Here is a 25784-nt window from a genome sequence, read left to right as displayed (position 1 = left end):
ACAGAGTCAGGTTTTGTATATTCCAGACTGGTTCTTGTACTGCTGTGCTTTCAAACATGAATGACAGTATGTAAAGAGCAACGTTAAGGCCGTTGGAGAAGTGGTAGCTGGAAAGATGAGAGATAGAGAGATTGCATTTCAAAATATGATGTAGGCAGGTCTCCTCTGCATATGTATCACCAAAACAAACTTCTCTGCATGCATACACATTAATTTTTATTACAGAGAGAATTCCACTGACATCTGTGCTCTCATTTATTCTCTCTGCATCTATAATTCAGAAAACCCTCCTTTTCTTAGACTGTTTCGGCGTGAGCCTAGATGGACTCCAGAAGATGGTAGAGGACAGGAAGGCCTGGAGGAACATTGTCCATAGGGTCGCGATGGGTCGGACACGACTTCGCAACTAACAACAACAACATGTACTGCCCAATCCTATAAGTTTTAACCTATGAGTCATGAATTGTTCAAGTGCACTACATTGACTTTTTCAGTTCCAATATCAGTATTAAGACTTTGTGCACCATTCCTTATTATTACTGTACTGCTGTTGTTGACATACATTCAACTTTTCTTCTAAGAAATCTAAGAATCCAAGACAATCAACATAGTAGAGTCCTCTTAGGTCACTGGCAGCTTAAGCTGACATGCACATCATCACATAATCAGATAAAAGCTGCCACTATAGACTTCTGTCAGGACAGCTGAGGGAAATAGATGAATTGCAGCATACACATCATGCCCATGTTGCCATTTCCCTCTACCCACTTTGTTCTCCCTTCTATTTGAGCCACTGTAACATGTCATAAAATATAAAATATGCTCTAGAGATCAACAACACAATACCCGTGGCAGATAGGTAGAAAGACAGACAGATAGATAGATAGATATTGCAGGATCCAAACTGGGTTGGTCACTGGACCAGAGATGACCGGCCCAAATTGGATCCTGCAACATTATCCTGGGACACATATATTTGCTTTCATTTGTGACAAGATAGATATTGATACATAGGTGCAAAATAACATGAGAGAACTAAATCTGTGGGTTCTTTATAGCCATAATTTTCTAAAAATAACTTTTAATTATTGTTTACACTCATAACATCATGATGGCTTAAAAATTCTGTTCTTTGTCATGAACACTGGAAATCTCTACCAATAGCCTTTCATAAGAGCAAGCATATAACTTTTCAGAAAATGGCATTTGTTTTTGTTTTGTTTTTTTTAAAAAAACAGATACGTACATGGGTTTGTGTTCTCTCTATTGAAAAACACCATTTGAAATGATGATGTTTTCTAAGAGTTAAATAATTATTTGTGGCTTGCCATTTTTTTTAACTTTTACTAAATGTAAGTAATCCGTTCATTATTTTACCTTAGGCACCTACAGTAGTGGCCAAAATTGTGGAAACCTTTTGGGAAAAGTGTACAGTAGAAATGTCACTTTTGGTTAAGTTTCCATCAAGTTTTCTTCTAATTTCTTTATAACTGTAGCCTTGTTCACTTAATAATATTATTTTACATCACTTTCTGGGCAACCAGTCAACTCTTTGCACCATTACTTTAATTTTATTACGTTTTACAAGCTCACTAAATGAAAGAACATAAAAAAACCCAACCAACTTGATAGCGATCACATAACACACTGACAAATGTCCTCCTCTCAGCTTCAATACATGATATCAATAACTGAATTCTACTATGATCTGATTGGCTAATTGCCAAAAGAAGATGACACCTGATTGGCTCTCGAAACACTCATGCTCATTGGCTACAATCAGATGAAGGAAAGCTACCTGATATCAACCTAAGCAAGTTGTGCTTCCTTTTTCTGGTTATTTGGCTATAATCTTTCATAGAATACAGTACAGATACTTGAACAAACTTTGTTGCATTACATTCTTGATTAAATTATCTTTCCATTGATATATAATTTTATGGTACTATTCCAAAAAAAGTGGTGCTATTAGCCATCAAACCTCAAAAATACACTTTTCCCAAACGGTTTTCACAATTTTGGCCACTACTGTAGTTAGCTTTAGAAAAGCTACCACCAAATTAGTTCTTCCCAGATGTGTTGATCTATGGCCACACATGTGGAAATTATAGGAATTGTAGACCAGCATATTTTGAAGGCACCAGGCTGGGAAAGCTGAATTAGCACTTTCTTCCTATGATCATTACTGCTATAATGCCCTTTTAATAATGGCCTTTCTTTGTTTCTGTTGCATAACTTAGCAGAGCAAATTACATACTCATAATTTAAATAGTGTTGCATGAGAGAGGACTGCTTAATGTTGCATATAGGATTGGTAGGCAACTTTTAAAGCAATTTGCAGTGCAACACAGCTTCCATAAACAGCAAAGTTCATGGCAGATGTTGCTGATATCGTTTCTAGTAAACCTTATCATAAATCATACTGGGTAGGTTGTTAGGAGTTGCAATTAACTCCACAGTGGTACTAAAAACTAATAAGTAATGCTTATTCAGGGAAAAATAAAACATGCAAAACATGCTGACTTACCTAATACCATTTTGGAGATAAGAAAACTTTGGCCATCTCTTGCTTTCACTTTGCAATTTTGGTTTATCCTTCAAAATCATTGTCAATTGTTTGGTCCTTTGACTCTAGTTTCTTCTGGGTTGCCTTTAAAGGATTCCAGATCCCACACTTAGAGGCAATTTTTGTAGGTGAGGTCTGGAAATAGTTTATCACCCTGCTAAATGTAAGTAACCATTTCATGATGTTACATTTATTTACTCATAGCATTTACTTATTTATCACTTTTTCCCCTCTACAGCACTTACAATATATGCCACTCCAATAAAACAATCTGGGCATTTCACATATCAAATACTAACACAATCAGTAAAACCAACCGATTAAATCATCCATAAATAAATATTTTTCATTCTACACTCCAAAGGCCCATTCCACCTGCTCAGAAATCAACAAAAAGGGGGCTATCCTGGGCCCAGGGTATAAGCTGTCCATAAGGCAAGAGAAGGTCCTGTAGGATGGGGGTAGAAATCTTCAACACAGCTTCTCAATTTACACACACAGTTTGGGCACCGCCCAATTGGGGAAGATGGTCCCGAGGTCATAAGAGCTTTATACTTCATAACTAGCACACTGGAAGCATATTGGCAACCAACTCAGTATAAGTGTTACCTTGGTGAACTGGCTCTTGTACTACGTTCTGGTCCAACAGGAGTTTCTGAGGAGTCAAAGGTAGCCTATTGTGCACGATCGCAATTCAAGCACAGCATCATAAAGGCATGAACATCAGTCACTAACGCCTTAGGCATGAAGGCCAGTTGCGTGACTTTGGGGTAATCACGGTCTCTCAACCCAACATTCCCCAGAGGGAAAATAGGAAGAAAAAGGAGTAATGCTTGCTACCTTGAGTTATTTATAAAAATAATAAAGATGGGATAGGAATCTAATTAATTAACTAAATAAGGTTGCTCCAAGAATGGTTGCGATTGGCAAACTCGTTGAAGTTGGACAAAGTCTGTCCTGGATTTCACGGGCTGTTCCAGCAGGACCTGCAAATCCAGAACCACCAGATTGCTTCCTGCTTCTTCAGGAGGAGTGAAATCCTACCCCAAAAAGGAACAAGCAGGGAGCCAGATGGTTTCTGAATAAACAGCAAACTAAGTGGGCATTCAAATGTGAACAGGGAAAAAAAATCTTCTCTGTTCCTTCAAATGATGAGGGAAAATCTATCTCTTCTTCCTAAAATCCGAAGCATTTTCCTTAAGATTTAATTAAGGACACACAGCAGAGAATTTACCCTTGATAAATGGTCTAATGGCAGAAAGTGAAGAGGAACTAAAGAGCCTCTTGTTACGGGTGAAGAAGGAGAGTGCAAAACTTGGGTTGAAACTTAACATTAAGAAAACCAAGATCATGGCATCCAGCCCTCTCAATTCCTGGCAAATAGATGGGGAAGAAATGGAGCTAGTGACAGATTTTATTTTCCTGGGCTCCAAGATCACTGCAGATGGGGACTGTAGCCAAGAAATTAAAAGATGCTTGCTCCTGGGGAGGAAAGCCATGGCAAATCTAGACAGCACACTAAAAAGCAGAGATATCACCCTGTCAACAAAAGTGCGTATAGTCAAGGCTATGGTCTTCCCAGTTGCAATGTATGGCAGTGAAAGTTGGACCATAAAAAAGGCTGAGCGCCAAAGAATTGAGGCCTTTGAACTATGGTGCTGGAGAAGACTCCTGCGAGTCCCTTGGACTGCAAGGCGATCAAACCGGTCAGTCCTAGAGGAGATCAACCCTGACTGCTCTTTAGAAGGCCAGATCCTGAAGTTGAAACTCAAATACTTTGGCCACCTAATGAGAAGGAAGGACTCACTGGAGAAGAGCTTAATGCTGGGAAAGATTGAGGGCAAGAGAAGAAGGGGACGACAGAGAATGAGGTGGCTGGATGGAGTCACTGAAGCAGTAGGCGTGAGCTTAAATGGACTCCAGAAGATGGTAGAGGACAGGAAGGCCTGGAGGAATGTTGTCCATAGGGTCGCGATGGGTCGGATACGACTTCGCAGCTAACAACAACAAATGGTCAATTATACCAATACCATGTCAGTGTGGGAAGTGATACTACACATTATAGGGACTGAGAGAAGAGTTTTAAGTGACTTCTGCATGATCAATGTATATGAGAGTTAAGACACTGATTCTATGAAGAGAAGAGCAGCCAGGTTTGAGAGACATTATTACATGCAACATACTCTCAAGGGCTGATGAGATACAAGCTTACCACAGAACAGGAGCCCAACATGAAAATGAACTGTTCTGTAGAGTTAATGGTTTTTCTCCCGGGTTTGCTTAAAAACTATCTACATAAAGGTCTACATCTCTTTAAAGCACGCTTTAAAGAATTTTGGGCTTGTTTCTGCATTTTGCTGGTTTAAACAGCTCAACAATTTATCGTTGCAACAGATGGGTGAGAACAAGGAATCATTTCTTCTTCCACAACCACTAATTCAAGCTTTTGATAGCTTGAATCTTACCTGCCTCGTAAGCCCAGCAACTATAAAGCCTTGCTGGAAAATAGATGCCTTTCCCCCCGCATCACAACTTTCGATGTAGGCATATTCAAAGATATTACTGGTCTTTAGCCAACGTAGGAAAGGGTACCTTCAGAATAGCACTCAGGCAGACCATCTGGGTCTAATACAAGATTCCCTTGTTCATCATTCTCTGTATGGGTGCCTGGAGGACAGGTAGGTGGTGGTTTCTCTGTTGGTGGCTCAGTAGTTGTAGGTTTAGGAGTAGTTGTAGCAATTGTAGTTGTAGGTTCAGGAGTCGTTGTAGGTTCAGGAGTTGTTGTAGTTGTTGTTGTATAAGGAGTGGTGGTTTTTTTAACCATTTCAAGGCCTATCAATGGCTTACCTCCAAGACTTATTATTGGCTTATCCTGTGCATTTGCTACAGGTTTGCTAAACCTTCCATGTCCAAACAAAGGTAAGCCATCTGGACTTACTACTGGAGCTCCTTTAGAATCTATCAGAAGACAAGAAGAGGGAAATATACTTCAATCACTGCCTTAGGACACTAAGAATTGGGAAGTACTGGATTTAAGTGTGGTCATTGTCTAGAAAACCAGACACATGCCATTTAAGATGCCGGAACTACTGAATATTTAAATAATCATTCTCAGGGCTGTACTACAGGTAGTCCTCAACTTATGACCACAATTGAGCCCAACATTTCTGTGGTTAAGTGAGACATTTGTTAAGTGAGTTTTGCCCCATTTTATGACCTTGTCACAGTTGTTAAGTGAATCACTGCACTTGATAAGTTAGTAACACACTTGTTAAGTGAATCTGGGTTCCCCATTGACTTTGCTTGACAGAAGGTTGAAAAAGGTGATCACTGACCTTGGGACACAGCAGTGGTCATGAGTATGAATCAGTTGCCAAGCATCTGAATTTTGATTACATGATCATGGGGATGCTGCAAAAGTCATAACTGTGAAAAACGGTCATAAGTCAGATTTTTCAGTGTTGTAACTTTGAGAAGTCGCTAAACAAAATGTTGTAAGTTGAGGAGTACCTGCATACAAAATATTTATATCCTTAGCACCCTCTCCTAATATACTGACTTCTTCCAGGAAGCTTCAACCATTCTTTTCCATATGGTGCACAGACATTTTAATAAAAAGACTGATGAATTAACTATGCATTGTGATCAAAATACCTTTCGTAGGACACACATCAGCCATTACGAGTCCTCTCCAATCTTATTTAATTTTCTGAGAAACAGCAGATTCTTGAGGCTACCACTGTTATCCAATTAAATACAGCAGAAACTGACAAGAGACCAGGTTGCGTCACCAAACTACAAAAAGGCCAGTGGTACCTTTCACACAGAACGCTACTTCAAGGCAGTGACACATTTACCCAAATCATTTATTTTTTGCGGGGTGGAGGACAGAGCGTGTAAAGGCTCCATTTCAGCAAACTATGTACTGACATCCAAAGAGAAGTAAACAGAGAAGCACATTTTTAAATCTTTTGATGGCTTCCTGGTATACATTTTGCTTGACAGAAGAGTTTTATTGAGAGGTGGGGGGAAAAAAGGCTCATGTGATCAGATGCCTTTGCCTGGTCCTAGATATGATATCTGAATAATGTGACACCTCTGTTCTTTGAGCTGCATTGGCTTCCAGTATGCTTCCAGGTATAATTCAAACTACTGGTTGTCACCCTCACGACTTAGGGCCAGGTTATTTACAGATCTATCTCGCTTCAATTGTTTCTACCTCTCCTGTCTAATCTGGTAGGACGGGCATGCTCCAGGTATCATCAGCAAAAGAGTGTCAGCTGGCAGGGCCCAGAAGGAGAGCCTTTTCTGCTGTGGCCCCCCTTCCCTCTGAGTTTAGATTGGCTCCATCCAACCCAAAGGCTGTGAAAACCTGGTTTTATGCTCGAGCCAGGAGCCCTGGGCATGAGTTAGAGCCCATCGCCTGATTGTATAGATGGCGAATTAGATCAGAGGTCACCAACCTTTTCATGCTGGAGGCCCGGAGGGAAAGGAAGCAGTTGGGAAGTTTGCACGTGCAGAAATGGTGCCACATGTACTGACATGAACCTAACGGCCCCGTTTGCATAGACGTGCAGGTGCAAGCCGCCACTGCTAGCCCAGGATGCATGCGCAAACAGGCCACACAACCGGCATGGGGCTAGCGGCCCCATTTGCGCATGTGCACAGGCGCTAGCTGCTGCTGCTAGCCCCCATGTCCATGCTCAAACTGGCCACAAAACCTGCATGGCGCTAGTGGCCCCATTTGTGCAGTTGTGCAGATGCTAGCCACCACCACCAGTCCTGCGCGCATGTGCAAATAGGTCCCTGGGCTAGGGTGAGTGGAGGGTGAGTAGGCTATGGTCCAGTAGTGGGCCATAGCCCATAGGTTGGGGACCCCTGAATTAGATCATGCCCAGTTGCTATGTGTTTTTATTTTGGTTCTCTATTACAGGTAGTCCTTCACCTTTGACCACAATTGAACCCCGAATTTCTGTTGCTAAGCGAGATAGTTAAGTGAATTTTGCTCCATTTTGCAACTTTTCTTGCCACAATTGTTAAGTGAATCTAGCTTCTCCATTGAGTTTGCTTGTCGGAAGGTGGCAAAAGGTGATGGCATGACTCCAGGCATGACTCCTAGTGTCCAAAGTTCAACTGTGTGACTGTGGAGATGCTCCAAGAGTCACAGGAAAAAGGGTCACAAGTCACTTTTTTCAGCCACGTCGTAACTTTGGATGGTCACTAAATGAACTGGTGTAAGTACAGGATTCCCTGTATGCATTTCACATTTTCATTTGTTTTATTGTAAGCTGCCTAGTCACATAAAAGTGAAATGGGCAGGGATATAAATCAAGTAAGTAAACAAATAATTTACTTACTTTCAGGATTTATCACAATGTAGAATACTCTGGGAAGTTTATTGAACAAAAAAAAGGCCTTAATCACAGAGCATAATAATACAACATACCAACGACAGTGCGGCCATCTCCGCCCAATTTTACTCTGAGAGGTTTTCCTTGGGAGTCTTGGAGATATCTCCCTTCAGCATTCAGCACCAGCCCTCGGTCAAGATCTACAATCTAAAAGCAATATGTTGATTGAAAGGTCCTCCAACTCAAAGGAATATAAAATTAAATCTTTCAGATATTTTAAAAGAAGGTCTCCCTACCCACTTTACACCTTGCGGACCACTTATTATTTTTTGTCCATTTCGTTTTCCATTATTATTTGGAGCTATTTTATTATTTAGATCTGTTGTTGTCATCACATTGGGTCTCCTACCATTACCTGAAACATAATTGGTGAAAACATACAGCAATCAAACATTTTGCCCATTCAGGGAAATGACAATTCTCAGAATTAAATTCAAATCATTCCAACATGGCAAAATACATTTTATAAATGAGCATGTATAAAGGTGTCTTTCAGGCATACACATTAAACCAGGTTACCTAATCATATTGGGGTTAATAATTGTAAATGTATCTCTACAGTACAAAATGTGTTTCTATGTTTCATATGGCCACTATTTTAGTGTTTGTTTACATATTACATTTGCCTACAAAACATGTTCATCACACATTAATTTTTTTCATGAATTTTTTTTTGCTTTGCTTTACAATTCTATATACTACCTAAGTACGTAAAACTTATGTGCTACCTAACAAATATGTTTCTTTAATTAACCTAGGATAGGCACTACGTATATGAAACATCTAAAAAACATCTACCAGGAATTAAAACTATCTAATATGATTATTAATTAGTACACAAAAATATGGCTTTCTTAGTGAGAGATGATGACAAAATGATTTTCACTGAAATACCGGTTCAATGATATTTGTCTGCAGAACTGTGCAAAAGTTCAGAGACTACAAGTCTTTATAACACAAAACTAGGAGATGGCTCCAAAACAAACCAGTTTCCCTAATGAGATTCTTACCGCCCAAACGTAAAACTTTTCTCTTTCAATTTAACTAGAAAGTTTATGAATTATACTTCACCTTGTCTATGAGGAAACCGAAATTGATGTCGTTGAGAAGGATTTAATAATCTTGAGTTCTGTATTCGTTGAACAGGAGGCACTGAGGGAGAAGTTGAGGAATGTGTTGGAGAAACACTAGAAGCCAAGCGACTATGAGAAGACACAGATTCAAAGGTGTGGGGCAAAGCCAAGTTTAATTTTGGCAAGGATTTCAGTTTGTTAGAAATTTGTGAAGTCTTGGCTGATGAAGACAAAATAGGATCTTTCTCTACATCTGATTGGTCATAGTCTTCGTAATCATCATCACTATTTGAAATTGACTGATGTATTTTAGAGAAGGGCAGTTTTGGAGATAGTTCAACCTTTGTAGAGGTTGGCTGGAAAAGTCCATGCTTTTTGTTTATTTGGGATGCTACCCTACTTGAAATTCTAGACCCAGATGGATAATGAGGCTCTGAAAGATGAGTTTGTTTCAAAGAAGTTTCTCTACTGTATTGATAGTCTCTGATTGTGTCTTTGGAAGAGGTAGATGTCGGTTGTACATATTTAGATCTTTGGGAAGGTGAAGATGAAGGCAATTTATACGTATTAGAGGTAACTTCAGTAGAAGTTATAACCCTTGACCCAGCTTGTTTTTCTGGTAGCAACTGAGTTGGAGATCTTTCATCAGTTCTATCAAACCGAGAATTAAAATGCTTTGAAAGAGAGCGGGTTCTTCCCTGAGACAAAGATGTAGATATTCTTCTAGATGTGGGAACTCCTTTGGCAGGTGTTAAAGGAGATCCTCTTTGCTCCTCTTTAACATTTGTTTCCTTGTCTTCTGCACTGTCATTATCAGTAAGTTCTTTGTCATTCTTTGAAAGCGACATCAGATCACTTCTTGAGTTTAAAGAGGATCGGACTTGTGCCCAATCAGTTAATGCTTTTGAGGAATGAATGGATTCTGGCTGTACAATTTTATGGGATAAAGCAGCGTTTGGTTTCTTTGACAAAGATGATGTTTGTTTTGTCCTAGGAGATGCAGTCTTGATCTTGCGATCATCAAGCTGAGACCAGGAAGTAGGAGAATGTAGAGGAAATGATTTTTCTGCAGATATTCTTGAGGAATCTGTATCTGTGGTTTCTTTTTCTTTATTATGGTTATTTCCTTGGATGTTTACAAGATTAGGTTTGTTAGTTGGTGTAACTCTGTGGTGACTCTTAGTGTCAGCCACAGGTTTCCTTTTGAAATCATCTACTGAAGAAGACTGCTTAGAAAATGGTGGTGAGTAACTATGGAGAGGAGTGGATGGTAGAGGATTTTCATTTTTACTTCTCTGTTTTTTATCAATGTTGAAATTAGACCTAAGACTGGTACTGCCAGATGCTATACGAGAACTAAATTGAGGATGAACTTTGGAAGACTGTGTGGCAGAAGGATCTTTGGGTGGTTGCATTCTTGCATCATGATTATTGGTAACTCTATTTGCAAATCGGTTAGAAGTAATAACAGATCTATATTTTAATAAATCAAAACGTTCCGAGGTAGCCAGGCCTGAAGAGGGCCTAAAATTTGGTCTAGAATATGATGACCCTTGTTTGTCTTCTTCTTCACCTTCTCTTTCACTCTTTTCATTTTCACTATCATCCGAATTATCTCTTCCCTTGGACCTATGTTTATCAGAAGATAAAACATGTGAATGAGGTAAAGTATGGGTGGCAGCAGCAGAAACAGCAGAGGTAGTTATTTTTGGATCTCTCAACGCATGGCGATTGGAATATGTGAGAGGCTTTGTTTGCATAGATGGAGATGAACCTCCCTGAGGAGAAGACGCCCTGGAATTTAATTTCTGCTCTCTTTTTTCTGTTCCTCTGCTCTTATCATCGAGAATATCGCCGGTATCAGGCATAATTGGTTTGTAAGAGAAGTGATGTGAATGATTTTGAAACTTTGCAGCTGCGGTTGGTGAAGGAGATTTAACTGATATAGAAGGGAAACGCAATTTGGTGGGTCTATTATGAGTTGTCTTCCGAGACGCAGACAGTTGCTTGCTTGAAAGTAAAACTGAATGGCTCTCTTCTAGAGTTCTAGGCTTATCCTCCAGATTGTCTAGTTGGTTGTTATTTTCATTATTTACAGGCAAATTATCTACGGTACCTTTAGGGACAGGAGAAAGGTTAGGTCTGTCCTGTCGTAGATCCTTTGTTTCATCCTCTGTATGTTTGGGAAGGGAAGAAGATGGTAGTGATCTAGGCGTATCAGGATTTGTTTGCCCTACCCTTGCTAACGTTCGTGTCCTGAGAGGTGCTTTATCTGAGGATGTGAAAGTGTGTGCAGGTTTAATGGCGGAATGGGATTTAACATTCCCTTTAATATTCTGAACTTTGGGTTGCATGGTTGATGTTGCCTTGACAGAATCAACCCAATCTTCTGTAGAATGAGAAGCCATTTTCAGCTCTGCTTCTTTTTTCGAACCATCTAAGACTTTATTTTTTGGATCAGAAATTGGATATTTTGAATCTACCTCATCAGGAAAAGTAACTGGGTGACTAGAAAAATGCTTAGAAGACGAGGATGGTGAAGCACTTTGAGACAAGGCAGAAGAAGTTAGAAAAGGGGAAGAAGGCATAATTTTCATAGACTTTTTAGGTTCCAAATCTTCTTCGGTATTTGTTTGTTGATTCGGCTTCAATTCATCTGTATTGGCTAAACAAAGAGACAAGAGAACACAAATATAAAAAATATAAAAAATAAACAATTATGAAAAAGGAGAGAGAGAGAGAGAAAGAGAAAGAAAGGAAGGAAGGAAGGAAGGAAGGAAGGAAGGAAGGAAGGAAGGAAGGAAGGAAGGAAGGAAGAAAAGATTAAGTAATAAAACATATTGCATTGTAATTATCTATAGTTTTTAAAATTATAATTATGGTAGTATATTTTCAGAATTGTTTACTGATAGGGATTAAAAGCCGATATAAATATTAATAAAATATTTTAAAATCTAGAAAGAGTACAGAGAAGAGCAAATAAAATGATTAGGGGACTGGAGGCTAAAACATATAAGGAACAGTTGCTGGAATTGAGTATGTCTAATTTAACGAAGAGAAGGATGAAGGGTGACATGATAGCAGTGTTCCAATATCTTAGGGGCTGCCACAAAGAAGAGGTGCCTGAAGGCAGGACAAGAAGCAACGGATGGAAACTAATGAAGGAGAGAAGCAACCTAGAACTAAGGAGAAACTTCCTGACAGTTAGAACAATTAACCAGTGGAACAACCTGCCTCCAGAGGTGGTGAATGCTCCAACACTGGAAGTTTTTAAGAAGAGACTAGACAGCCATTTGTCTAAAATGGTTTAGGGTTTCCTGCCTTAGCAGGGGGTTGGACTAGATGACCTCCAAGATCCCTTCCAACTTTATTATTATTATTATTGTTGTTGTTGTTGTTGTTAAATCTGTTTTCTGAACATGAAAATTTAGCTTAACACATCAATTTCTAAAGACTTCTAGACTTTACTGCTTTTTTATTCTTGAGGAGTAAGGAAGGAAAAAAAATGTTAGTTACTCAGCATTAGGACAAACTAAATGCCATCAGCTGTGCTTTTAGAAATTATATCTGATGTTAAATGCCACATAATATGATCACTATCAAAGTAAAATATTATTCAGTTTCAAATATAACTCTCAGATATTTTTTAGGGAATATAGTCCAACATCGGAATCAGGAAACAAAGAAAAACATTTTGATGATATAAATTTGTTTCTGAACATTCTGATTTTCACAGTCTTACAATATTTTAATTACTCAATGCAAAATGGAAATAGTACATATACAGCTTCTGGATTAACCAATGAAATATGCCTAACTTCTGCCACCATCTAGGCCATGGGTGTCAAACTCACCAGATCACATGACGTGTCACGACGTATCGCAACTCTTTTTGCATTGCCAGCAATGGGGTGGGTGCGGCTTCGGTAGGATGAAACCGGCTCACGGGCCAGCAGTTTGACACCCCTGATCTAGCCTCTGGAATTTAATGCAGAACATTCTGCCTAAAAGAGGCATGTTTTAGGATCCATCCAACTAAGGGCTGCATGAGCCTAAACATGGGAAAACTTTGCTCTGTCAAAAACAACATTTTTTCAGGGATTATGTGCTGGATGACCCCGTGGCAAGAAGGGGTACAGCTGGAGACACAAGTGGGCAGGGTATTAGGCAGGGTATGCAGGAGCTGACTTCTGAGAGCCAATTGTTAATATACTGTATATATTTTAGTCTTTTCAGCCAGTTGACAGCAGAGATGAGCCTCAATGCCTAATTCATTCCTCAGATGTTCTGTGGAGAAGCATGGTTGCTGAAGCCAATGATCAGCTCTTATATATTAGCAGCACACCTTTGAGGATATGGGCAAAGTCCTCTTCACTGTTTTCACTCTTTCTCTTTTTATCACCTCATTTACCTGTCTTCCTTTTAAAAAACCTCCAAGGCCAGCAAAAGGGTCTGAAATTAGTGGAAGAGGAGGCTACAGAGACAACAACAACAATAACAATAATAATAACAACACAACACACCAGATATCGCAGTCATAGAGAACCGAAGCATACAGTTGATTGATATTGCTGTACCAGGAGATGCCAGAGTCGAAGAAAAAGAACTGGAAAAAATTATGAAATACCGCGACCTGGCCATCGAAACTGCGCGATTACAGATGAAACGTGTAACAGTGATACCCATTGTCATCGGGGCACTGGGAACTATGTCCAAAAACTTTGCAAAATACATCAAGAAATTGCAGCTTCCTGCAATAACTCCAGCAAAGCTACAAAAAACTGTGCTACTCTGAACATCTCACATTTTAAGGAGATACCTGGTTGATACCTAGGATGCTGGGAGCAACCTGTGTCAATCATTAGTGCCAGTCAGTTTGAGTGTTCAGTTGACTGAGTTTCATGTTTTATGAATAAAAGTTTTAAATAATAAATAATAATAATAATTTATTAATTATTATTATTATTATTATTATTATTATTATTATTATTATTATTATTATTATTATTAATGTTGGAAGGGACCTTGGAGATCATCTAATCCAAGGAAACCCTATACCATTTCAGACAAATGGCTGTCCAGTCTCCTCTTAAAAACTTCCAGTGTTGGAGCATTCACCGCTTCTGGAGGCAGGTTGTCCCACTGGTTAATTGTTCTGTCAGGAAGTTTCTCCTTAGTTCAAGGTTGCTTCTCTCCTTGATTAGTTTCCATCCATTGCTTCTTGTCCTGCCTTCAGGCTGTATCTGCCTTAAAGATTTCCTACCCCTTTGCCTACCCCCCTCAAACTATTCAATCATCTGGAAGGGAGCAGGGTTTGTTCCAAAATTATCAAGATGCGATGAATTAAAAAAGGCAACAAGAAGTTTGTGAACAATGGAGCCACTGTACTTACGTGCTGGCAGGGCGACACTGAAGGCTTTCGACTGAGGGCCTTGGCCTCTCCTGTTTGCAGCACGAATTTTGAAAACATAGCGCTCCCCAGGCTGCAGTCCCTCCACTGAAGCAGATGTAGTGTCTCCTGGGTAGGAAATGGACTTTGCGCCGAAGGGTTTGAGTGCCGGGGCGTATGAGAGAATGTATTCTGAAACAATTTGGCAGACGGTTGGAAGTAGGAAACTGAAAACAATCCTGTTTCCAGTGGACAGACTGTATGGGTAGGATGAATTAGAACGTGCATTACTAAAATTAATACACTGGCAATGCACGTCAAGACAAAAGCTGGGCTATAAAAGATGCTGCATTTTATATATAGGTAGCAGTGATAGTCAATTCTAATGTATCAGGCAAGTGAATTGTTCATCTTAGTACATATACATTAATACAAGTTGAACATTTTGTGTGTGTGTGTGTGTGTGTGTGTGTGTGTGTGTGTGTGTGTGTGTGTAAGGGAGATTGGTTTTCATTCAAAGTTCTTTATTCATCATGCAGAATTTTTTTTGTTTGTATGGGAAACAATATTCATACGTGTAACCTTTCCCCATAGCCTATAGTTTACAGTATAGTTCAGAATTCATATAAAAAACTTAGGAAACATAAACAGTAAGAGAACATCATCAATTAATTATTCAAATAAAACTTAAGGCCATGGAATTACCATCCTTGATCCATCAATATCATCATAAGACTAATGAATTTGCATCTTCTGTTTATGTATTCTTTATTTTTGGGTTATAACAATCTTAAAATGACAGAGGTTTCCTTTTTCATATTAAAGATTGCGTTTCTCATGTTGACTTTGCAATATGAAAAGAGCTGAATACAATATTGATGCCTACTAGCAATGGCACGCCTTTATTTGGATAGGTATTCTTTTTAAATTAAAGTGTAATTTATAATTTATAAATATTTTTGTGCATTCCTTTATGGCTTGTACAAATCTAACATTTAAGTCACAAACAAGCAAAGAACAGACTTCACATGAAAATGGAACAGGACATAGAGCACTCTTTAATTGGCATCTCTCTCTTTTTAGTTCAAAAAGTGAATGATGTTCAAAGGGTTTCTGATTACAGAATGAAACAATTCTGTTGCTAGCTACTTGGAAGTACTTGAGCTGGATGTACTTTTAATATCAGTTGCTTGGGTAATTGTTTTTTGAGTGTTATCTCTATCCATCATTTCATTATATTTTCCATAAACTCTGTATCATTCAGGTCAAAGGTCTGAAAGTTGCAACCCACTGGCTGCATGTGACAATCCCATTCATTTGCTGAGGCTGCAAGGAGGTTTGGGAAGGGGTGGGCCCGAGTTGTGGAGGGGACCTCAACTGGACAGGTGGTCCAGCAACTTGCTGATCTGGGCTAGATGCTGTGGGTTCTCCCCAAGGACAGAATCAAGCCCCATACAACTGGCAAACTAAAGAAGCAAGAGCCACATGGATTTCAGAAATGCAAATCTGAATTTAAAATTATAATCTTGGAAACTCTAAAGGGAAATTGAATGAATAAATGAATGAATGAATGAATGGTCATTCCCCATTTCTCTTGCATTTGAACTTTGTTGTCTATGCCTTCTGTCTCACAGTCACCTACTTCTGAAGGTGTGTCTCCATGGGAAGTTGGCTCTTTCCTAGCCCTGCTTCTCCACACTGTAGTGGCTGAACACAAAGCGGCTGCAGCTCCTCCTTGTTGCTTTGTGTTGCGGGCCATAAATTCCACAAGCAGCTGCATTCCTGGCTTTGCACTATTGTGCCATTGTGTGTGTGTGTCGGGACTGGTTCCTAGGGTGGAAGTGGCTATTTTCTGGGGAAGGGGGGGGTTATATTAGCTTGTTGGGGGCATGCCATGAAGGTTTTTATTTTCAGCTTGCTGAGACTTGAGTTGGGGTGTGTGTGTTCAGCGTTGCAATCCTAAAACTGGTGGTCTCATGCTGACTTAGATTATAGATACCAGAATTCAAAGTACAACTATATTCTTTTGCTTTCCAGCATATGAATGCCCCCCCCCCCAGCAACAATGTGGACTACTAATGTCGTTTCAGGTTTTTAGCAGACCCCTGCATCCCTCTCTAAAAAAGGGAGAAACATTTGAGGGCAGTGCATCTGTTCAATTTGCTGATTTAGATCAGGATTGGGCGTGTAGTTTTCTGCTTTTGCCATTTATTTATTATTATTATTTAGCTCAGTGAAATCAGCACATGAGGTTCTTTAATTTATTTCCCCCATTTACCTTTGACTTTTCCTTCACTTTCTGCAAGGGCATCCCAGGTAGCCACAACAGAAGGAGTTTGGCCTTTAATTGGCCACACATTGAGGTTTTCTGGGGCACTAGCAGGAGCTGCAAAATAAACAGCAAATACGAGAAGGGAGAAGGGAGAAGGGAGAAGGGAGAAAGAAAGAAAGAAAGAAAGAAAGAAAGAAAGAAAGAAAGAAAGAAAGAAAGAAAGAAAGAAAGGAAGGAAGGAAGGAAGGAAGGAAGGAAGGAAGGAAGGAAGGAAGGAAGGAAGGAAGGAAGGAAGGAAGAAAAAGAAAGAAAGAAAGAGATTCATAAATAAACACTTTATTTAATGCCCAATAGGCTCCCTGTCTCATATATTTCTTCATATGAGACACTGGGATGCTTCATTCCTCTGGACTCTGAAGAGAACCCACAACTTTTCTTATAAAACAAAGGTGATGGATCACTGCAATCTAGTGTTTAATTTGGAAATGTGCCCTCATGCCAGGAATAGGACACTAGCTAAAGACTAGGGAACATTCTGATGAGGTGGGGATTGATGAGTGGCAAACAGCTTTCTGAAAAAATGATGCTGTGCAATTGATTATAAACATGTAGCAGTTATTCAGTGAGACAGCAAGCATCCTTCTGGTAGATATTTTACAAAAGCATCCACCACATGTCCTTCAATTTCCAAACATGCCTGTCATTTACAAAATGCTGGGGATTGCTTGCTCTCCATGCTACACTTTTACAGTATAATATAAACAATTCAGAGAAGTTCTAAACCAGGGGTCTTCAAACTTGGCCCTTTTATGACTTGTGGACTTCAACTCCCAGAATTCCTCAGCCAGGCATGCTGGCTGAAGAATTCTGGGAGTTGAAGTCCACAAGTCATAAAAGGGCCAAGTTTGAGGACCCCTGTTCTAAACCCATGCATGCCTGTCAGTATAGTACTGCTTTGATGATAAGACAGACAGATAGCCAATTAAAGACCAGAGAGAGAGAGAGAGAGTTATTTTTATTGAGAAATTACTGAAGCAGCTGGTCCTATTGGTTAAAGATGAAAAAAATCAAAAGCAAACTGACATATAAAACAGTATTGCCTGCTTTGCCCAACTAGGTAGCAGCTCTTAGCCAAGCATGGCTGATTTTAAAACGGAAGCTTAGCAGACGCTGAGCTTTGTATGTCAGACTGGGAAAGTAGAAACCCTATCCTGTGAGAAGTAATGGCAAATCATGTTCATGTTGTGGCTAAGAAAATTACCTTAACACGACGATTTTATTTGGGGGATTTTTTTGGACTGGAACCTTAACAATTCTCAAAAAAGATTTAACTGGCACAATTTTGATAATACTTAATACATACCAGTCTCTGGAGTTCTTTGGTAAACTGAAACACTCCACTTGCCCTCCCTTTCTCCTTGTGAGATTTTAACTGCAAATTCATACATAGTGTCTGGAATTAGTTTATCCACCAAGACCCGCTTGTTGGATACTTGTTTGTAATCCCACCTTGCAGATTCCCCTTTCTCTCTGTAGCGGACAGTATATTGCCTAGAAATAACGTGACAAAAGAACGCAGGATTAACCCAATGCACAATAGCAAAGGTTCAGATATCACTACTTTACATGCACAGTGCACCCAACCCCTGAAGAACTTGGCAAATTCCTCAAGGATAGCAGAATACTCTTGATCAGAATATTCAGGACGTGACAGCAGAAGAATAAATGTCAAGTTTCCGATGTATGGGTTTTTCAAGTGACTCTGAGGCATTGTTTACCTTAAAAGTCCTTTATTAGCCTAATACACCGGCAAATGCTTGCTCGAAGGAAGCTGGAATCTGAAATCTCCGCCCCTTGCACAATATATTAAAACACAATTCTCCACCTTTCTAATTTTGTCATTAATCATATTCTCCAATTAATTTAAAGAATCAGTTTCCCTTCCGTTAGAAAACCCGCCCGAGGTCTTATCTTCTCTGGTTAGAGATGCCCTTCAAAGGTGCAATCCTACTCATCCCCCCTCCCAACCTTAAACTAAATCTCTTAAAGCAATACACAAGTTTAACATATGAAATGGCTACTTCTTCGTCTCTTGTCAAGCAATAATATTCGATGTTAGCAGCGTTGACATAATCTCAGAATGAAATTCAATTTGATACATGTTGAACCCCACATTACAGCCATCCAGCAAGCCTAAAGTTTAAGAGATGGCTTTGTAAAACAGCCAGCTGCAGATTTTTCAATCAGTGAAGAAAAAAAAATGCCTGTCCACTGATTCATATAAAGTAGTTAAAGAGAAACTAAGAGTCTACACGACTGCAACTTAATGTACTGGAATATAATGATTCCAAATTAGATACTGTTCACTTGCTGAAATTCTTGCACCTCTACCCCTTTCAACAAATCCTGTTAAAGAATGCTTCACAAGAACTTTCCGCATGGAAGAAATACTTTTAATCTGAGACAACTGCCAAAAGCTTCACAATAGAGTTTAGACCAGGCTAGGCAACCTTGGCTCTTTTATGACTCGTGGACTTCAACTTCCAGAATTCCTGAGCCAGCATGGCTGCCTCAGGAATTCTGGGAGTTGAAGTCGAGTCATAAAAGAGCCAGGGTTGCCTAGCCCTGGTTTAAACACTCAATTACTGACCCCATATTGGACATGGCACTATGTTGTATTGGCCCTGTGGCACTAAAGTTGTATTGGCCCTGTGGTTAAGGGGCAGCAAATCAGTCAGATTTGTTTTTCCTTGAAGTATTGCCCAGCCGTGCTAGATTTCCAAAGCTGCAAGCAACAAGCTAGAATTGCCATACCTGCGGCAAGCCTATGTAAAGAGCCCAGATTAATGCTTAGTACCTAGAGGGGATTGGCCTTTTCTGCTTTTCACCGAAGGGATCTGTCCATGTGACCAGTACTGAATGAGAGGACATAACACGAACAGCAATGTCTTTCGTTTCTTCCAGTCCATCTTCCTCTGAAATGAGACAACAGGATTTATGAGTGTTTGGGACATGAATATGGAAGTTGATTTTAAGAAGGGAAAAGTTTACATAGTCAGTGGGGGTAAGGATTAGATCTAAATTCCTCTAGACAAAGAGTCAGCATTCTAACCATTGGCTAAGAATCCAATATGTGTGTGCGTGTGTGTGTGTGGGGGGGAAATAGAGTTTGAATTGGCTTTTCCCCTCCTCCTTAACTTTCAAAAGTAGAAAAGCATCAAATTCCATCTCAGATTTCTAAAACCACCAAAAATTGCTGTGGCAGCACTTGGCTGATTTTAAGAAAAACATTTATTTATTTACACATGTATTTGTTTATTCGGCCAAGTATTCTACAAAAGCCTCCGGATGATTTACCATATAACAATATGAGATAAAAGCAAATACAGTAAAAAAAATAGTCAATATAACTGAACAGCACCCAGATTAATTATCAAGGCTGTCTATAAAGGACCTTGAAGGCTTAAACAAACTATAAAATTTCTGCAGACAAATGACTTCCGGTGGCGACGCAGCGCCGAAGACAGCCGTCTCCGGGCTGTCCGCTCCGCAGCTGTGTTTATCCATCTAAAACAGCGCCGATCAGCTGTTTAGGTGGATTTGAAGCCCCCTCCTCGGGAGAAGAGGAGGGGGTGAGGCCCCAGGTAGGGGTTGAGCTCTCCGGGGCCGCCTGAGCTGAAAGTTTGGGCGGCTGAAGGACTGAGCCCCTCCGAAGCCTGGGTTAGCTCCGAGCTGCACAGCGTCTCGTTTTGGAGCGGAGCCAGGCGTTTGCGACCACCCCTGCCAGAAGGAAAGACTATGGAGTAAAAGGAGCAGGCAGAGCGGTACAGGAGGTTCAGGTGAAGAGGACTTTTATTTTTACTCTTTAGCTTGATGGACTTTATAAACTTAAAGTGAAAGTGCGCAACAAGTGAAAGTGAAGAAAGATGGCGGCTAAATCTTCCTCTAAAGTTCTTCGGAGTGCGGGAACTTCCCCGGTGCAACAGACATCGTTGCAAGCTCTGCTTCCTCCTGCACCTCCTGTGGCATTGACGCTTAAGGATTTACAAGATGCCTTTGCAAGGCAATCCCAGGTAATTTCAGAGATGCTGGATGATAAGGTGGCAAAGTTGGAGGAGAGAATGGAGAAATTGGAGGAGAGGATGGAAGAGAAGCTTAACGAGAAGTTTAGTGCAATGAGGGTAGACATCTTGTCTACAGTGGAAAGCGTGGCTGAATGTGTGCAATGTTTGGAAGAAAAAATGGAGGATCTTAGTCAAAAGAATATTATATTAGAAGTAAAGGTACTGGAGAATGAAAATTTAAGGGACAAAATGGACGGAGAATTGAGTCTTGTCCAGTATCATCAGATGCAGTATGCTATAAGAATCAGGGGCTTAAAAGAGAATCCTAAAGAAGACCTAAAGCAGCTGATTTCTGAGGCTTTGGAAGCAGTATTGGGCCAGCCAGCATCTGAAATAGAGGGATGTATGGATAAAGCTTTTCGTGTAAATTCATGGATTGCAAGGCAGAGGAAGCTACCTAGAGATGTGGTGGTCTATTTTACAAAGAGAGCAACTAGAGATGAAGTTATTCAAGCTGCTTATGATACTAAAGTTGTGGTTGCTGAGCAAGAAGTCTTGGTTCTAAAAGAAATTCCTCCAAAGATTTTAAGGAGAAGGAAGGATTTTGCATTCCTCGTACAGGAACTTAAGCAACGTGATATTAAGTTTAGATGGGAGATTCCAGTTGGACTGGTGGTGATGTACGAAGGTAAAAGATATCGTCTGGTTACTGTGACTCAGGCGCGTGATTTTTACAACAATGTTTTAAAAGCAACCCCACTATCACTCCTGGAAGCAGCAAAGGGATCTGGAGAGGGAAAACCTCAAGAGGCTGACGGTGGACAGACAGAGGAGAATGGTGATGGAGGGGATCAAACTACAGCTTCATTGGTGGTTGCTGGAGAGCAGAGGTTGACGCGCGCCGCTGTAAAACGAGCAAGACAAGTACAAGAGCAAGACCAGCAGAAGTTTATGGAATTCTCAAAGCGTACTTATAGTGAAGCTGTGGGAGGAGCGCGGCCCAAAGAAAATATAGGGGCTATTAAAGATGTGCTTCAAAAGCTTCGGGATGCCACGCATGGCGACTAAATTCCTAACCTGGAATGTCAATGGATTAAATTCACCACAGAAGAGAAAGAAAGTTTTTCAATATTTAAAACAATTTAAGATTGATGTTATATGTTTGCAAGAAACGCATATTAGGGTTATGGACCAAAAGTATTTATCGAACTCAAGGTTGGGCACGCAATTTGTTGCTTCTGCGATGAATAAGAAAAATGGAGTGGTTGTCTACGTTAAAAGTACTCTAACAGCGGAATTAATTGAAGCAGATACGCAAGGAAGATATGTTATGATAGATTTGTTGTTAGAAGGTAAAAAAACGCTTTTAGTTGGATTGTATGCTCCTAATCAACAACAAGCTGATTTTTTTAGTTCACTTCATACAAAGCTTACTCAATTGGATTATAAATCGTTTATTTTTATGGGGGACTGGAATGGTGTATTGGATGTACAGATGGACAAGGCGGGTTCTTTTAAGCGTGCTCCGAGTCATGCCAGATTGCCTAAATCTTTTTTTGAAATGAAGGACGACTTGGAATTGAGAGATATCTGGCGTGACATACACCTACGTGAAAAGGATTATACTTTTTTTTCTGACAGACATCAATCTTTTTCTAGGATTGATTTTATTTTGTTGACTAATGATTTTTTTTCTAGGATTAAGAAGGTAAAGATTTGTGCAAGGACTATTTCGGATCACAGTCCAGTTTGGTTAGAGATCAATAAGGACAATAGGGATAGGCGCTCGTGGCGCGTAAATGAGAATTTGTTTAGAAATCAGAGAAATGTGGAAGAATGTAAACAGCGGATGAAGGATTTTTTTGAAATTAATATGAATAAGGATACTTCTATGGACATGGTTTGGGATGCTAGCAAGGCCTACATGAGAGGGGTGTTGATATATATGAATAATAAATACAGACGTACTTTGGAAGCCAGAAGGAAAGAACTGGAGAATGAAATTAGGGAAAAAGAAAAGGTCTTAATTTTGAATCCATCGGATGTAAAGACTAAGGAAGTTATTAAGCTATTAAGAGGACAATTCGATAAATTGATGGCTGATCAAGTGGCAACCAATTTGCGGTTTGCTAGGCATAATACTTTTTGCAATGCTAATAAGCCAGGTAGATGGCTAGCTTATAGACTAAGGAAAAAGCAAAGGGCTTCTAATATAGATAAAATTGAACATAAGGGAAAGGTTGTGTTTCAACAGGATCTTATCAAGGAAGCCTTTGTGGATTTTTATTCTAAATTATATGCTAAGGAAAAGATTAATGAAAAAGACATTGATGTATATTTGGAGAATGCTAGCATCCCGGTTCTTACGCAAGTACAAAAAGAGGAGATTAACCAGTTGATAACAGAAGAAGAAATTCTTATAGCAATTAAGGAATTGAAGTTGGATAAAGCGCCAGGTACGGATGGTTTGACTGCGGTTTACTATAAAAATTTACAAATGGAGTTGATAAAGCCGTTAAAGGAACTGTTTCAGTCAATTCAGAGAGGGGGAAAGGTGCCTCCGTCTTGGAGAACTGCTTTTATCTCTTTGATTCCGAAGGAAGATCAAGATGCTACTCAAGTTAAAAATTATAGACCGATATCACTTCTAAATACAGATTATAAAATATTTGCTAAGGTGTTGGCTAACAGATTGATGAGGGTTCTGCAACAGGTGATTCATGGGGATCAAACTGGGTTTATTAGTGGTAGGCAAATGAAAAATAATGTGAGGCATATAGTTGATGTGTTAGAGTTTTTGGAAAGGAACAACCAGATCCCTGCGGCGCTAATTTTTTTAGATGCTGAAAAAGCTTTTGATCAATTGAATTGGCAATTTTTGATGAAAGTTTTAGATAAAATGAATTTTGGGGATAAATTTTTGCAACCAATTAGGGCATTATATCAAAAACAAACGGCCCGAATAATAGTTAACAATAGTTTGACTGAAGTATGTAATATTGAGAAGGACACAAGACAAGGGTGTCCGTTATCACCTTTATTATTTGTTTTAACATTGGAGATATTATTGATAAAAATTCGGAACTCGGAAAAAATTAAGGGTATTCAAATTAGAGATCAGGATTATAGATTGAGGGCGTTCGCAGACGATCTGGTTGTTACAGTGACCCAGCCAGAAAATTCTGTTGTGGACCTGATGGAGATAATAATGCAATATGGGAGGGTTTCTGGATTTAAAGTTAATGCACAAAAAACTAAAATTCTGGCCAAAAATATGACAGTATCGCAAAAGGCTCTTTTAGAAGGATTAACTGGATTTGAGATTGCTAAAAGGGTCAAATATTTGGGGGTGTTTTTGTCACCCTCTAATACAAAGTTATATAAAAATAACTATGAAAAACTATGGGGTAAAATTCAAAAAGAAATGGAGAGTTGGGAAAAATTGCAATTGTCTTTGTTGGGAAGAATCGCAGCAGTGAAAATGAATGTCCTGCCTAAATTTTTATTTTTATTTCAAATGATACCGGTTCTTAAGAAAGATTCTAATTTGGAAGAATGGCAACGGGGTATCAATAAATTTGTTTGGGCAGGGAAAAGGCCACGAGTTAAACTTAAGATTATGCAGGATACTCGTGAAAGAGGTGGTCTTAAAATGCCCAATCTTAAATTATATTATGAAGCTGCTGCGTTAGCAGGGATAAGTGATTGGATTAATTTGACACAAGAGAGATTATTAAATCTTGAGGGCCACGACTTGTTATTTGGCTGGCATGCATATTTGTTGTATGATAAGAAGGTAGATAATGTGTTTAAAGTGCATATTTTAAGACAGGCATTGTTGAGAGTTTGGAAAAAGTATAGATACAAGTTAGACTGCAAGATACCATTGTGGGCTATTCCAAAACACGCAATAGAAAACATAAATGTTGGTTTTAAACATGACGTGACTACGTATAAGGAGATTTTAAGCTTGGAAAGAAGTGTATGGTGTTTAAAATCATATAATTTCTTGCAAGATGAGAAGATTGTTCAAACCTGGTTTCAATATACTCAATTACGGGCCAGGTGGAAAGAAGATCAGAAAACTGGTTTTGCAATGACTGATGAAAATTTGATAAAGCAAATTAGAAATCAGGGTCCAGCACATATCAAACGGATATATCTTGCATTGATAGAAATTGATTCAGAAACAGAACTGGTTAAAGACTGTATGATAAAATGGGCCCAGAACATCCAAGAAGTTATTACAATGGATACGTGGGAAAAGATCTGGGTGAGGAACGTAAAATTTACACAAGCTCAAAACTTAAGAGAGAACTTTTATAAAATGTTTTATAGATGGCATTTAGATCCTAAAAAGCTTGCAAGTATGTATCCGAATTACCAGCCAAAATGCTGGAGGTGTGGTGGTGAAGATGCAACATATTTTCATATATGGTGGACTTGTAAAAAGGTCAATGCTTTTTGGATAAAAATTTGGTGGAATATGCAGAAGATCTTCAAGCAAAAGATAAAGTTTTGTCCGCAATTTTTTTTTGTTGGGTATAATTACAGGTACTACTGTTGTGGACACTAAGTTGATGTTAAATTTAGTTACAGCAGCAAGACTTTTAATAGGTCAGTATTGGAAGAAGGAGCAACTGCCGACTATAGAAGAATGGACTTTAAAGGTTTCTGACCTGGCAGAAATGGCAAAGATTTCGGCTTATTTGAAAGATCATTCGCAAGAACGTTATATTATGGAGTGGGAAAAATGGATTGAATATATTCAGAAGAAATATGGGACTAAAAAGTTTCACTTAGCATTTGAATAAGTCTTCCTTTCTTTTTTTCTTTTTTCTTTCTTTTTATATGTAATATTAATATTGCTTGTAGTTATTTTATATGAGCTAGAGAGTGATAGATTTAAGAATTTATGGTTGGTAGCATATGGATGTTTATGATTGTTCTTTGTTTTTATACCCTGTACTTAGCTCTGGGAAGTCTGGGGGGGGGGAGGGGGGAAAGGG

At 39.3% G+C, this 25784-nt stretch overlaps 1 protein-coding gene across 1 annotated transcript in view; it reads right to left on the bottom strand.

Annotated features, from left to right (window-relative positions):
• Window positions 1–25784, bottom strand: part of FNDC1 (fibronectin type III domain containing 1) — a gene marked incomplete at its 5' end in the record, with an annotated part of 90521 nt that overhangs the window by 28908 nt on the left and 35829 nt on the right. Inside the window, 8 exons of the mRNA XM_081336021.1 lie at window positions 5159–5524; window positions 8013–8124; window positions 8214–8332; window positions 9049–11715; window positions 14443–14631; window positions 16718–16825; window positions 18075–18262; window positions 19569–19686. Of these exons, the coding sequence (XP_081192147.1) occupies window positions 5159–5524; window positions 8013–8124; window positions 8214–8332; window positions 9049–11715; window positions 14443–14631; window positions 16718–16825; window positions 18075–18262; window positions 19569–19686 (3867 nt within the window). The remainder of the gene's footprint in view (window positions 1–5158; window positions 5525–8012; window positions 8125–8213; window positions 8333–9048; window positions 11716–14442; window positions 14632–16717; window positions 16826–18074; window positions 18263–19568; window positions 19687–25784) is intronic.

Source organism: Vipera berus, assembly GCF_964194415.1.
Source record: "Vipera berus genome assembly, chromosome: 1".
NCBI lineage: Eukaryota > Metazoa > Chordata > Lepidosauria > Squamata > Viperidae > Vipera > Vipera berus.
The sequence above is the reverse complement of the archived record's forward strand: the minus strand, read 5'-3'. Positions and strand labels throughout refer to the sequence as shown.